Genomic DNA, 13677 nt, shown 5'->3' with positions numbered 1-13677 from the left:
ACGGGCCCAGTTTCATTTGCGAATAGGGGCAAGAAAGCAACCATTCCATAATGGCATATACATATCCTTCTAGTAAACAAGTGATATTAGTGCCAACATAAAAGCGACGATCGTAGATTTACTGTCGTTTTCTATTTATAAACCATCTAACATTGTAATCTTTGAATATATCATTACCGCCCAGGCTTTCTTACACGTGCGACACGACATGCTTTTATCAAACTAGAAAATGAAAACCGCACAAAGAATAGAACATGCAGTGATCAATGCTATGCCTCACACGTGAAGGATAGACATACTCTGAGTTCTGATTCATACACATATTCTGGATCGTCATTCTCCCTTGGATGCAGACTTGTATTCTACGTACGCTATCAACAAGTCGCACGTGTACCCCTAGTCGAACTGAACTCCAGCCAGTCCGGCTCCTCCCATGGTGTGCAAATGCCTAGTCTCAGTCGCACTTCTTTCCGCCTTTCTTCTACTGGCACACGGTCCGACTTCATTCGTTCAACAGCGCGGGCCACTCCTGCTTGAATCTCCAAAGACACGAGGACATGAGATAGGACATGTATTTCGTTCTCGGTCTCATCCTTCCTTTCTAAGTTAGCACCCTCTAGGCCCTCCTCTGCGAGGCGTACCAATGGCAACAAGTCCTGTTCTGATTGGGTTCCAGATCCCAGTGGGGACATATCTCCCAGAAACAGTGACTTTGAGAAGGTTCTCCTTGTCGACTGTTTCAGTTTGCTCATGTCGACCAAAGCGATGGGATGGCTCTTTTCGAGGCCCGGTTTGGCCATTTTCTGAAGCTCGGAATGCCACTCCGTCTGGGTGGTCCGGGTTTTCGGTTTCCAGATGTCGAGTAACCTGCTAATCATTGCGGACGCTGGGCAGCCCATGATGAAAAGTATGTGTACACATCCCTCCGGCGAATAGGTTGTCCCCCACGTCGAACGACTTGACGGTTTATCCGTGCCATCGTCACTCAGTTCATGCCAAGGGTCCCTGAATTCGATGAGTCCACCCTCTATTTCAAGAGCAACATAGACCTCCTCTTGTAGGTCCGCTCCATGGGTAACAAAAAGGGAAATAAGTTCTAGGAACCTTTGATGAAAATCGTCGTCGGTTGCATGATGTGTTGCGATATCCCATAGGGACATTATCAATGCCTTGAAAGGTGTCTCGATAATTGTAGTTATGGGACTGTGCTCCTCGTGAATAATCCGGGTGCGACGTGGAGATCTGTCGAATAGGGATGCGCCCATCTCCAAAAGCTTATGGATCGCGTTCAGGCGAGCTTCCATATATTTCAAGGGCTTCCGAGCTCGCCCATTGAAGGAACAGGCGTGAACGAGGAGCTGCGACAAGGTATCACCATCGACGTTTCGACTTACGACGACTGGAAGGAGGTAGTCCCATAGATCCGGCGCGAAGCAAGAGTACATGGCAGCCTCTATAAGGAACTCGTACTGGCGGTTCACGGTAGTCTCATTGAAAGCGTAGTTCTCCTTCGTGGTCGGATTCTGTTCAAATCGCAGACTTTTGGGTGGAAGCGTGGGTCCGGCGTAAAGGTACCCGTAGTTGAAGAGCTGCTCGTAAAGAAGAAAAAGTCGAAAGAGTTCTTCTTTAACAGATTCATCATTGCCAGACGTGATGGGTCGCTTATAGAACCGCTTGCTCATCTTCAAGAGAATATAGGCAACCTCGTTCGAAAAGCTGCAACGAAGCATCTGCGATCCATCAGGGGTTCTAGCATTGTCCCTCATCATCCTGCGCCATACTGCCCTCCGGAATAATCGACAAACTGTCAAGCGGGCCTTCATTAGCTGCAGCTCGACACGGTCTCCAGTGGAACTGCTCCAGTTCAGAATCCTCTGGCCCGCCTCTGTGTCTATAAGAAAGTCGCGTGCAGTGCGGTGTATAAAGGAGTAGACCGGAACTCTCAGGACGTAGGGGATCAAGCTTTTATACTCTTCATCATGCCATGGAGATAGTCCCTCATTGGTACGCGTTGATAGGAATTCCGTTGGACTTGGGCATTCAAGAAGCCCAGCGCATCGATTGGCCGCGTCTCGCCTCGTTGTCTCACAGGCTTCTATCAAGACTGCCACAGGTACTGCATTGGCCGGGTCTGGTTGGAGCAGTAGGTCCGCCATTCCTGGCGTGGTCGCGACCATCATGATGAATGGGCTGAGGCTATATTCGCCAGCATAGTCGTCCCTGATAGATACAGCCAATTGTAGGTATGAGGCTGCTCGTGCTCTGAGATGATCGTTGTCGTGGTTCGTCCTAGCCCACATATCCGCATACAAGTCGACTAGATCTCCAGGCAAAGTGTGAATAAGATGCTCCAAGGCCTCAACCGTGTCATCCTGATTTAGAGCTCTTTTTATTTCTTTGGCAGTGAGGCATAGCCAAAGGAAGACCCCCTGAGCTTTCTCAACAAGGGAGCTCACAAGCCAGTCTTTGAGTTCATCCTGGTTCGGTAGCCTGTCATGGCTGAACAGAACACCTTGGTGGTACAGCCAGAAGTTGATTGGCATGGCGATATGGTAGTCAGGCGGGATGACAATGTGATCCCTGCCGTATCGCCGAAGGTCGCCGCGATTGAGTTGCTCAAGACGAAGTTGCGGATAGGCGCACAACCGCTTGCAGAACACCGGTTCTCGGCGTGAACCAAGGCAGAGCTTCAGCTTCCCAGTGGTCCGGTGTAGCAGTTTCAAGCTATCAACAATCTCGAGCAGGCGCAAGGCACCATCCTTGGGAAGCACCTCGTCGAGACCATCGAGGAACATAACGACTGGCCTGGGATACCGGCTCAAAACATAGTGAAAAGCATTCTGCAGTTCCTCGCTCGACCAGTCCGCTTCGTTATCCTTGCTTGATCTGATGTCGTAGGTTCTGTGGACTTCATAGACGGTTGTAATATCCTCGGAAAGTAGCTGGTAAAGCAGTGAGCACAGAAGCCCCTTAATGCTCTGCTGCAAAGCGGTACCGGGCCGCCAGAAGAAGTGAGAGACGAGAATGGAGTTAGGGTTCCATTGATCCAGATACTTTTTTCGTCTGAACCTGGCCGAGGGAGGTATTTTGCGACGGTTGATTTACCCGATCCAGGCTTGCCACTGATCCAGTATACCGTCTCTGTGGATCTCAGCCAATCGGTGAAGCTGTCCCAGGATATGTCTTCTTTGGGAAAATCCGAGTCATCCTCACTCCCAGAAGTCTCAGTTGGACTACGGTGTCCATCACCATCGCCATCGCCCTCGCTTCCATCCCGCAGTAGCCATGCAAGAGTGCTGGGGTGCGAAGAGCTGACTTGGTTCCGACGCTCGTTCATGCGGTCGAACTTGAGGCTCCGCAGGAGCTGATCCCTCTTGGACTCTAGTCTGGTGTCTTGTTCTTGCTTGACGACGTCTCTGAACGTTAGGTTTATGTGCTCTTTCAGGGAATTTTCGGTATGGATGCTTGTCTCGGTGACGTGAGATTTTACGGCATCTTCGCTCCTCTTAGTTTCCCTGGTGATATGCTTCCTTGTAAGGTCGGTTGCATTGACAAATCCTTGCCTGTATTCGTAAATGAAGTCTCGGAAGTCTGCGTTGAGTGAAGAGAGTTGCATATCCGTGCTTACAGACCGTTCGCTGTTCAGAATCAGCATTATAGCCCAGACCAGGGGTCAAAACAGGGTGTCCAGAGGATAACTAACTATAACCTAGTAAGGAGTCCCGCCTGCAGCAGATTCTCAGCATCCTTGAGCTTTTGGTCCAACTTCTCCAGCCGCCGCTTTCTCCACGTCGTTTTCGCCGCAGTCTTGAGCGTCGCGACCAGCTTGGCCCGAGTTGGTGGTCCGTTGAGGAAGTTGACCTCCTCCTGCAAGTCCCGCGCAGCGCCCTGGCACTTGTCCGCCAGATCGAGTAGCCGCTTATCCTGGGCCTTGGGTTTCGCCGCCGATGGTACCGCCGTGATCAAATGAATTTGGCCAGCGAGGTCGTTGAGGATCCCCGCGTCTTCCGTAAGCGCGGGGTCGAGCTTGCCATCTTGGTACACCTGCCGGGCAACCCGCACCGTCTCGCGCCCGATGCCGACGATCTGCAGGATGTTGCAGGCGAGGCTCAAGGCTGCTATCGGCTCGAGTCCGGACATCTTTCAATCTCGTGCAGCTTCTTGGGTCGCTAGACCCGTGGCCAAGAATAACGACTGTCGGGGCTCATTTCTGATTTCAGGCTGGACGTACTCCAAGACTTGGGTGCGGGATACCTTGGGCTCTGGCAACCCTGCTTGGATTGGAAAAGGGGGATAGGGCGGGAGTGAGATTCTGGCCATTGCCGCCCATTCTATTGGAGTACGTCAATGGGGTGCATGAGCTCATATGCAAGACTGGGTTTTCTAGCTAGCCAATTGGTAGAAAAGATTAGGTAGTCTTGAGGTAAGTGAACTTTTCAGTAAATGGTAAGAAGCAAGTGTCGGAACAGGGGACTTGATTGCTGACTGGGCGCTGAACTCGGTCTTGCATTAATTCACAGTCTGCTTAGGTGACGAGTATTAAGACTGCCCGGCTAAGCGGTCTTTTAGGCATTTCCTTGAGATCAACTCGCATATCTATGTACTCGCTAATTACGGAATTGCCTCCGAGAAGACCACATTTGTGCCAGTTATCTTGATTTACTTCCGCCTGGCTTGATTAGATTTGTATACTCCGGCGGGTTGCATCAATCTTCATAGTCCTCCCCCTGGAAATGTTTGATATGTTCCGGGAAATCCTCGCGTACTAATTTTCTCACAGCTCGTAGACAGTCCTCCTTCTGATAGGCGGCCAGGTCCGGCCAACCATGCTGGCGATAGATGTTCTGGACCGCCGTCATCACTTCCCTGTTGTCATCGCCGATTGTGAAAACCTCTGCAACGTTGCGCGGACCCAGGGGCACAAAGTTCAGGTCTTCGAACTGCTGTCGAAGGATGGCAAACAGATCCGCGACGGCCCAAGCCGGGTAGTTCTCACGCCACTCCTGTTCATTCTCGGGCGCCCACTCGTACGGGGCGTCTATAGTGGTCACCGCCAGAGGGTAGTCGGGATTGTGTTCAATCTGGCCAGGGCACTCGTACCAGTGCACGATGCCTCGCTCGGTATCCAGTAAGAAGTATTTACCGTCGCGCCAGCGATTATACGTCAGACCCACGACACTGGGCGGGATGACATCCTCTTCCACGAGCTCTCTCGGTTCGGAGGCCTGTCGGAGAGAGCCCCAGGGCTCGTTCGGGCGAAACCAAACTGAGCCTGGCGTCACTTTGGGCGCGAGTTCCCCCAACTGATGAAGTGGCACAGGGGGCCACACATGGGGTTGTTCCATCCTCCGCCTCCGGGTGTTTGTTGCGCAGGTATGGAAGGCGGCGAAGAAGCTCCATCACCTCGTCGGTCTTCCCTATGCATCGCAGATTCTCCATATGAGGCCAGCCCCCTTCAGGCGGTTCCAAGATGTCCGACTCGTCGATGTACATCTTGGACAGGAAGGTGTAGAATTCGCGCACAGCCGAGATTGTCTCATCCCGCGAGTAATGGATGTCGTCGAGCTGAGACATGGTGTACAGGCAGCAGATGGTACGATTACTAGGATTGAGATTGTGCTGGGGTTGAGTCTTGCCAATTCCAATCTCAATTCCAGTTTAAATATCGATCTAAGCTGCAGATTTGAGGGGGGAGGATTGCGGCACAGGCGGCGACGACAAACGGATGCTAAGGAAAGATTTTGCGTGAAGAGGAGTCCGCTGCCTGGAAGAAGATTGCCGTCAACCCAGGGGCTTGGTAGCCCGCGTTTTCAGTACTCCGGGGGTGGGTCTGCAGGCGATGGGCGCTAAATCTCCACCGAAGAACAGTGGCCGGCTGGTGTACTACAAAAGCTCCCGATGCCACCGGATTGCTCTGTCGCCCCATCCCTCCCCTTTTCCTACCCGCATCATATCATGGCACGGGGCGCTGTTGAAGACAAAGCTTCTTGGCTTCAATTAGACGTAAATTGTTCTCAAGTACGCAGCATGCTAGAAATAGCAAAGTCCATCGCAACAGTATAGCTGCCAAGTAGCGTCTTGCTGTATTAAGGATGTATTGCCGACCGAAATCTCTCTTCTATGCGTTCAGCCTCTGGCATATTCATCACTGGGATGATGCACCCAATTGGCAGTTTGATCTTCGACCGAGCCTCTGCCGTCGATAGCTGTCGCGACCAGTGTGGCGGCGATTGACAACGGGATGGCTTCACATGTGTGATCAGGTTTCTGGACCATTGCTTCTTTTCGGCATTGTGGTTAAATTCCTATATTGACAAATTAGAGTCCTGGCTGTACAGCCCATCTCCCCATCACCGCCCCTCCTCAGGCATCCGGTACTTTCGCCCATCATCCCCCTGCTGCCCATACGTCGCCCCCGGCCTCGCCACACCCGGCACCATGCGCCCATCGAGCTCCGCGACGAAATGACTCGCGTTGGGACTCAGCAGCTCCGACGCCACCACGGCGGACGCGGGCGACTGCAGCGAATCCATCTCGACGGGTATCTCCTTGCTCGTGTGGATCTCGTACACGGACCACTGGGAGTCGTCGCGCAGCGTCTTGTAGGGCCGCGCCTTGCCACCGTCTTCGTCGTGGGAGGAGGATCCAGTCTCCGTCATCATCATCGACTTCCGCTTCTTGTTCCGGCTGCGCCGCTTGCCGAGCCAGTAGAAGCCGCCGGCGAGCGCCCCCACGAAAGCCAGGACGCCGGCGATGACGGCGGCTATCCATCCTATCGAAGGCTTCCCTCCACCGCCTCCTCCTCCTCCCCGGTGACGGACCGTTCGAATCTGTCGGGTCCGGTTTCGAGGTGGACGTAGCTGTACTCGTCTTTTCCGTCCCTGCCGTAGTCGTCGCCGACGTACCCTTCTTCGCGTCGTCGGTTTCCTTGCTCGCCAACATGGGGTCCAGGCTGCCACATTTCGACGTGCTGGCATCCCCGCATTCCTTCTCGGCCGCGGCGTCTCCTTTGGCATCGTCTATGCAGTCCTTCTTGGTCTGCTCGCAGATGAAGGTCGGCATCGTCCGCATGTAGTAGGACAGGCCGGGCGCGGTGCCATTGTCGCACGTGCAGGCGTAGTTGAGCGTCATCTTGAGGGTGGGTGAGCTCTAGAGTCAGCGCCCGAGATCGAGCAAGCAGTGTGACGACGGCTTCCAATAACCGCCGCCTAACCAGAGTCCAAGAGAACTTACATGGTCGCAAGAGTTCGCCCCCAAGCCCGGGCCGGTGCACAGCTCGGCGCAGCTGTTCATCTGATCTCGGCACCATGATACTGTTTGCGGCAACGTCAGCAGGCTATTCAATCCATCACATGCAGATGAATGTGAGCGACAGGAAAGGGCCGGGCCTTCAATTGGACGTACACCGAGTTTCTACCGCGAGGGAGTTGGGGTCAAAGGCCGTCTGGGCCGACCGGACAGGACGGACGCCATCGAGTACAACGAGGCAGAGCAGAAGCAGTTCCCTCATTGTGCGCCGCGACGATATCGGTTCATATAATCATTTGAAATGCAATTGGCGTCTGGCTGTAAGCCTTGAGGAAAGAATGGCTAGAAAAGGCATGGCAGTGTCATCTAAGATAGTGGTCAGCTTGACTGGGGCCGTGAGGTGTAAAAATGCGGACCCCTTTCCTGGAGGAACGACACCCTTGCTGCGGGAAGAGACCCATGCTCGTGTTGGGGAATGAGAGGTCGATCAATTGACAAATTGATCAGAAAGCATCAGCACGCTGCTGCAGGTACAGCATGTCACTTCATGTCCAAGACCCCAATTGGCCCGACTGGGAGCGGCACAGGCAGGGGTGTGGGTTCGCTGTTAAACGGCTGCCTGATCCAAGGCGGCTTGGCGGCCCATGTCAAGGCATTGGAGGAGGGTGTAGCGAATCCCAATATCACGACTGGCAGCAGTAATATTGTGATTGGAATCCTTGCTGCTGCTGCTGCTGCTGCTATGCAGGCACGCTTCGAGAATGTCATGCAAGCCCATGGCGGCTCGCACTCGGTCAGTCGCGCGACTGCGCGCAAGTTGTTGCCATTCCTCGTTGGGTTTCGCGTCATCGTCCCCGCGATAGGCTCGGATGAGGCGGAGCGCGTTCGCTTCTTCTTCTTCCCCTGTGCTGCTTGCATCGCTAGTGCTGCACAGCCGCTGCAGGCTAGTGAGCTGGTACTTCCAGCCCCTGAGCCTGTGCAGCAGATTGGTCTGCGTGTTGTCGTTATTGGCGTTATGAGTGGTAGTGCTGTCTGAGGTCCTTCCTCTCATCATGTGCAGGCGTTGGCGATGCTCCCATACTTCGCGGACCAAACTCCAGAGACCGAACTCGACATCCTCGGCGACTATCGAACCCGTCGTGAAGACGAATGGGCCGCTTACTATATCGCTCAACTTGTGAGAGGCTCGATGGCCGGGCTCTTCTTTGAGTCGTTTGAAAAGACGTCGATGCCGTACGCATTCCAGAGAGCGAACGTCTGGGGAGCCGTGTATCCAGCTCTTCCGCGTGCAGCATTGGCGGTTGATTGTCGAACAGAGACAGCATCGCGTCGGCCTTGAACAAGTACGCAATGAGCCTGCTGCGCTGTTCTATATTTGACAGAACGAACGGAACAAAGGTGCCTGGGTGGTAGATCTTCGTTTGAGCCTCTGCGACCGTCGAATCGAACATTCCGACGAGCCTGAGGTGGGCGATGAACAGACTGCCCAAGAGACGCGACCGAGGCAGCTCATTGCGGATTATCCCGATAATGATGTTGATCAGTACGGCCTGGTACCATTCCATCGGCCACGCCTCGATTATTGAGCCACGAGGAGTCTCGGTCTGTCGAAGCAGGGTCAGTCAATGTGAGGGTGGCTAGGAACTGAGAACACAACGAGGCACTCACTAGACATTGGAAAAACTGACCCATCATTATCTCATGACAGGAAATTACTTTAGACCTGGATATCTCTGAAGCGTCTTTTTTTGAGCAGGATCCCTATTGTAATGATGGACGAGGCAAGGTGCAGATGATCCTTGACGACATCAAGTGTGGTCGCGTGGAGGAACGGCCATACTTCATGGAACACTTCAATGTATATCCTCAGATGCTGCTCGGCGAAGTTCTCAAACTGTCCACCAGCTTGCCGGAGAAGCGACAGAGAGCGGGACCGATTGTCCAACAACAGTTGCCGCATTGCCTCTTCCGGTCCCTCTGCCCCGAGGACTCGCCGCATCCGGTCGATGTAGTCCGCCGGGTTGCTCTGCTCTTCTTCGCCTCGGACAGACATCATACCGATGAGTTGGACGGCATTGAGTGATGGCACGCTATCTGAGGCTGTCCGAGCTGCTGTCTCCGGTGATTGGGAAGAGCCGACGGGTTCCTCTGGGCCCTGGGTGCTGCTCGCGGCGCCATGCTTGGAGTCTTTCTTGACCAGGGAGCAGGTGATGCCTCTTTTGACACACAGGGAACAAGGCGTTCCGCCTATGCATCGAGTCTATCCCATGTGAATTGAGACGCAACGCTGTATTGAATCAGATGCGCAACATACCTTATTGCCATGACAGGCATCGCAAGCTCGAACGACACCCCTTCTCCCATTCGCTACCGTCTCGATATGTCTTTGGAGGTGACGCCGCAATAGATCACTGACTCAATCAGCCTGGAGGTTTTGCAGGCAATTGATTCATGAGTACTCAATCTACTTACCCTCTCGTGAAAGACCTTTGGCACTGCGGACAGACGTGGGACGCACTGCCATGGACGGCTTGATGACGAATCAGGTGTTCTTTCCGTATGAAGCTCTTCCCGCATTGGCAGGTATGGCGTGTTAGGTCTTGATCCCCGTCCGTCATCGTTGGATGCAGTCGTCTTCGACTTCAATTGGATCTAATATCCATGTTATTCGAGAAATGACTCACACGGTTATTGCTGAGCAAGAAACAGAGCAAGTAGGCATATCATATGATTAATAATCACTCAGTTGTCGGCAATTCATTATAATCGAAGTAATGAATGTGAAAGTGGCAGACGCGACCAAACCGGCATGTGAGTGGGATGAGACTGAAGCGACCGGTGGGATGACCATCTGGCGTCCAGTTCTAATTTTAGGCGAGCATTCATGTGGACCTCATCTAGCTCGTCCACCAGCCGGCTCCGGGTAGATTCTCTACATCTTCGCACATCTCACACTTTTCGGCATTGCGCGAGTTTGCCCCGACATATGGTGGGCCAGTATGCAGTTGGCATAAACTTGCCTTCCTCGAAGACATGATTGATGCAAGAGGGGTTGCTTTGAAATACGCCAAATGCCATCAAGGCTGCGTCTAGGCATTCATTCGCGCGGTGACTCGGCCGGATACTCGGCCGATATCCCACCGGCATCCCATCGGTATCCCAACTTATCGGCTGGTGGGGTTGAATCTCGGAGGGCGAAGCATTCAGGCAGTCTTGGTGTATTACTGTATTCGCGGAGCCGACGACGTGATTGTGTAATCGGGACAACAACTATCCATGGTCTGTCATATCATCGAAGGATTATACGAAACCTATGTCGAGATGAAAACATACTTAAACCCAGGTATCGACCCCAGGGTCACAATTCAGAATGTTCAATCCCAAGCTTATCTCATCGCTCCCAACACTCACCTTAAACACAACTCAAAACCACTCATACATATGTAACTTACACGCAAAAATCACAATCACCAAAGATGTCTTACACTATCAAGAACGTCGCAATTGCTGGTGCAGGTGGCAACCTGGGCAAGATCGTAACCCCCACATTCGTCTCGAGCGGCAAGTTCAACGTCCGTGTCCTCACCCGCCAGGGCTCATCGACTGCTGGCCTTCCTGAAGGCGTCGAGGTCGTCGAGGTCGACTACTCGTCGCCCGAGTCCCTGCAGTTCGCCCTAGCCGGCCAAGACGCCGTCATCTCGCTCATCACCACGCCCGCCGCCATGACCCAGCTGTCCCTCATCGACGCCGCCATCGCGGCAGGCGTCCGCAGGTTCATCCCGTCCGAGTTCGGCTCCAATCTCGCCAACCCCAAGACGCGCGCCAACCCGGTCTTCAAGCACAAGGTCGCGACCGAGGACTACCTGATCGAGAAGGCCCAATCCACCACCCTCACTTACACCTTCTTCTACAACAACGCGTTCCTCGACTGGGCCCTCCGGGCCAACTTCATCGTCGACTTCGCCAGCCCCCGCCCCCAGGTCCTCGACAGCGGCGACACGCCCTTTAGCGCCACCACGATGCAGAGCGTCGCCGACGGGCTCGTGGGCGTGCTACTTCACCCGGCAGAGACCGCGAACCGCGCCGTCTACGTCCACGACCTGGTCACGAGCCAGAACCGGCTGCTGGCGCTCGCGCGCGAGGCGCGGCCCGACAGACACTGGGAGCCAGAATCGGTCGCGCTGGATGACCTCGTCGCGGTCGCGGAGAAGCGCATGGCGCAGGGCATCTTCGACTTTGAGACGATTGGGCCGTTCCTGAAGCGCGCGATTGCGGACCCGGAGTGCGGGGGTGTGTTTACGGGGAAGACGGATAATGAGTTGCTGGGGCTCAAGGGGAAGACGGATGAGTTCGTTCTGGAGCTGCTCAAGGATCACCTGAAATAAATATGCCTAGGTGCTCGGCATCGGCGTGGGGTAGATCAGGGGCGATTGGAGCATAAGCGGCTTTGAATTTAGCGGACGTGGGGGAAGTAACTGGTCCAGCCCGCGGGCGATGTCCCTTATGTAGCAGCACTTCTCAATTTACGAACACCTTCTTTCATAATTCATATATTTTATGAATTTCTAAATTGCATCCGGTCTCGCTAAATGACTTACTTTCCTATACCATCGCCTTTCGGTAGTTTCTGTTGACAAAACTTGCCTATCAGGGTGGAAACATGAACCGTATGGAAGCTTACAGCTACAATGTTGCCAACGTGGGGGACAAATCAATCAAGGTCTGCCTGCCGTGACATATCATGTAATCCCTGGGATATTGTCTACTAATACAGAAAATGAGTGACTATTCTATCTTGGGCTATCTTGGAGGCGTCCCTCCGATTGAAGATCAGCTATGGGTCAGCATGCTTTCTTCTCAACCCAATCCCAATTCTCCCTTTCAAGCAGCTATCGTCTGCACTTGGAACTTTCGTGGTCGAACGCCTTTCTATCAATCAACTGACGTGCTGCTGCTCAACAGTTAGTGTTCTCGTGTTACAATACATCTCGACTCAAAAGATATGGGGATATGCTAAAAAGTAGCTCTGCGAGTGCGGCCGACGTCAAGATTCAAAAAGGGGCGAACCTAAACTCACCCAATGTACCCAGTGCTGCTCAAGGAGTTTCGTCCGTCGACCCAGAGTCAGTACCGTCCAGTGTAGGCGCCGGAGCAGGGGGCCACGTCGCAGTGTGGCTCTCGGGAGGGTTTCCGCCATCTCCATGCGGCGGCTTGTGCCCCTTGGGAGGATGACCACCACCACCGCCACCCTGTCCAGGGGCAAACGGTGGCGGCATGGTGTCGGGAGGAAAGCCGGTACCGCGGCCCCCTCCGCCTTTGACGAAAGGGGGCTCGGGCTCAGCCATGCGGACTGCGAGGTTGTTGCTGTTGATAGCGCCGGCTTGGCTGCGAGGGTCGGCAACTGGCCCCCCGAAAGCGACGGAGAGCAGGCTGGCAACAACGAGGAGAGGGGTTTGGGAACGCATCTTGGCTGGCAGGTACTATCGCTTAGGGGCGCGAAGTTCGTGAGGTGTCGGGGCCTGGTATAGCTTCGTAAGTGATAGAATGCGGAAGTCTGAGTGATTCTGGCGGTGGAAGAAGTTGCAGGAAAAGCCTTGGGATGATACTCAGTCTTTATAGCTGACTGAGAACAAAACCACAACAGCCTTGCGGCCCCGTTGGCAAAAGGTCGGAGTAGCTACAGAGTGACCCGACTCCATCTTGGGCTGAACGAAAGTGCGACTGGTGTACAGCATCTCGTGTGCCTGATCAGCGCAAACAAGGCACATCGGTCAATTGCCAGTTTAAGGCCCAGTTTCTCTGTAGCGATTTCAGAGATGTCATGGTCGGATGTATTGAAACTCGGAAAGGGGCTTCGGGCGTCGTTTGGGGGCATACAGAGTGCGAATTGGTGTTATACACGCCAGGCAACGCCCATCAAGTTCAAGTAACAATGACGGTATTGCGCGGGCCGTTGGGGGCTGCGGTCTTATAACTTCATACCTTGTGCGACATATTAGAGGCAGGCTAGGATTTTTGATATAGTAATAGCAATTGCTTCAGTCATCTCGGTCCCGTTCAATTTCATGCGGCGTCGGATAGCTGCAGCGCGTGTCATATGGCTTGGAAGGCTGGGGGCAAGGCTCACACCGAGACTACGGGGATCACTATTCATAAATCACAACAATCCTCAATTCAAGTCCTAAGAGATGCGGTGGTCAGCAATACTTGGCCCCTTCGCGTCTCCGTTTGGCACCGTATTGTAGCGAGTTGCACCCGACTGTCACATTTACACCCAACACAAAGGGAATCCCTAGCTCCCCGCTGACGCCGAGTCCCCAATCCTTTGGCTTCACTTTAGTCGCCAGTACTAGCTGCCCTGAGTTGGAAGGATTGGTCCGTAACTCGTCCTTTCGATGACTCGTAGCATCAAAGGGTATGGAATCTCAC

At 53.7% G+C, this 13677-nt stretch overlaps 6 protein-coding genes across 6 annotated transcripts; 1 reads left to right on the top strand and 5 right to left on the bottom strand.

Moving 5' to 3' along the window:
* Nucleotides 1-395: 395 nt before the first annotated feature.
* Nucleotides 396-4140, bottom strand: PG997_009191 (uncharacterized protein; the record flags this gene model as incomplete). The annotated part of the gene is made up of 3 exons (XM_066813506.1): nt 396-2942; nt 2996-3638; nt 3704-4140. Coding segments are annotated over 3 exons (3627 nt in total), but the record flags the coding sequence as incomplete, so codon positions are not given.
* Nucleotides 4141-4706: 566 nt separating this feature from the next.
* PG997_009190 (uncharacterized protein) lies at nt 4707-5574 on the bottom strand (the record flags this gene model as incomplete). The annotated part of the gene is made up of 2 exons (XM_066813505.1): nt 4707-5246; nt 5329-5574. The coding sequence occupies 2 exons, from the start codon at nt 5572-5574 to the stop codon at nt 4707-4709; spliced, it is 786 nt and encodes a 261-aa protein (XP_066665467.1).
* Nucleotides 5575-6350: 776 nt separating this feature from the next.
* PG997_009189 (uncharacterized protein) lies at nt 6351-7510 on the bottom strand (the record flags this gene model as incomplete). Its single annotated transcript, XM_066813504.1, has 4 exons — nt 6351-6763; nt 6822-7131; nt 7234-7313; nt 7405-7510. 4 exons carry the CDS (start codon nt 7508-7510, stop codon nt 6351-6353), a joined length of 909 nt encoding a protein of 302 aa, XP_066665466.1.
* Nucleotides 7511-7855: 345 nt separating this feature from the next.
* On the bottom strand, nt 7856-9301 carry PG997_009188 (C2H2 type zinc finger domain protein; the record flags this gene model as incomplete). The annotated part of the gene is made up of 3 exons (XM_066813503.1): nt 7856-8451; nt 8504-8852; nt 8972-9301. The coding sequence occupies 3 exons, from the start codon at nt 9299-9301 to the stop codon at nt 7856-7858; spliced, it is 1275 nt and encodes a 424-aa protein (XP_066665465.1).
* Nucleotides 9302-10724: 1423 nt separating this feature from the next.
* On the top strand, nt 10725-11633 carry PG997_009187 (uncharacterized protein; the record flags this gene model as incomplete). Its single annotated transcript, XM_066813502.1, has 1 exon — nt 10725-11633. One exon carries the CDS (start codon nt 10725-10727, stop codon nt 11631-11633), a length of 909 nt encoding a protein of 302 aa, XP_066665464.1.
* A 711-nt stretch (nt 11634-12344) lies between these two features.
* PG997_009186 (uncharacterized protein) lies at nt 12345-12713 on the bottom strand (the record flags this gene model as incomplete). Its single annotated transcript, XM_066813501.1, has 1 exon — nt 12345-12713. The coding sequence occupies one exon, from the start codon at nt 12711-12713 to the stop codon at nt 12345-12347; it is 369 nt and encodes a 122-aa protein (XP_066665463.1).
* Between the last annotated feature and the right edge of the window lie 964 nt (nt 12714-13677).

Source organism: Apiospora hydei, assembly GCF_038363865.1.
Source record: "Apiospora hydei strain CBS 114990 chromosome Unknown utg000007l_segment0_segment0, whole genome shotgun sequence".
NCBI classification, from domain to species: domain Eukaryota; kingdom Fungi; phylum Ascomycota; class Sordariomycetes; order Amphisphaeriales; family Apiosporaceae; genus Apiospora; species Apiospora hydei.
The sequence above is the reverse complement of the archived record's forward strand: the minus strand, read 5'-3'. Positions and strand labels throughout refer to the sequence as shown.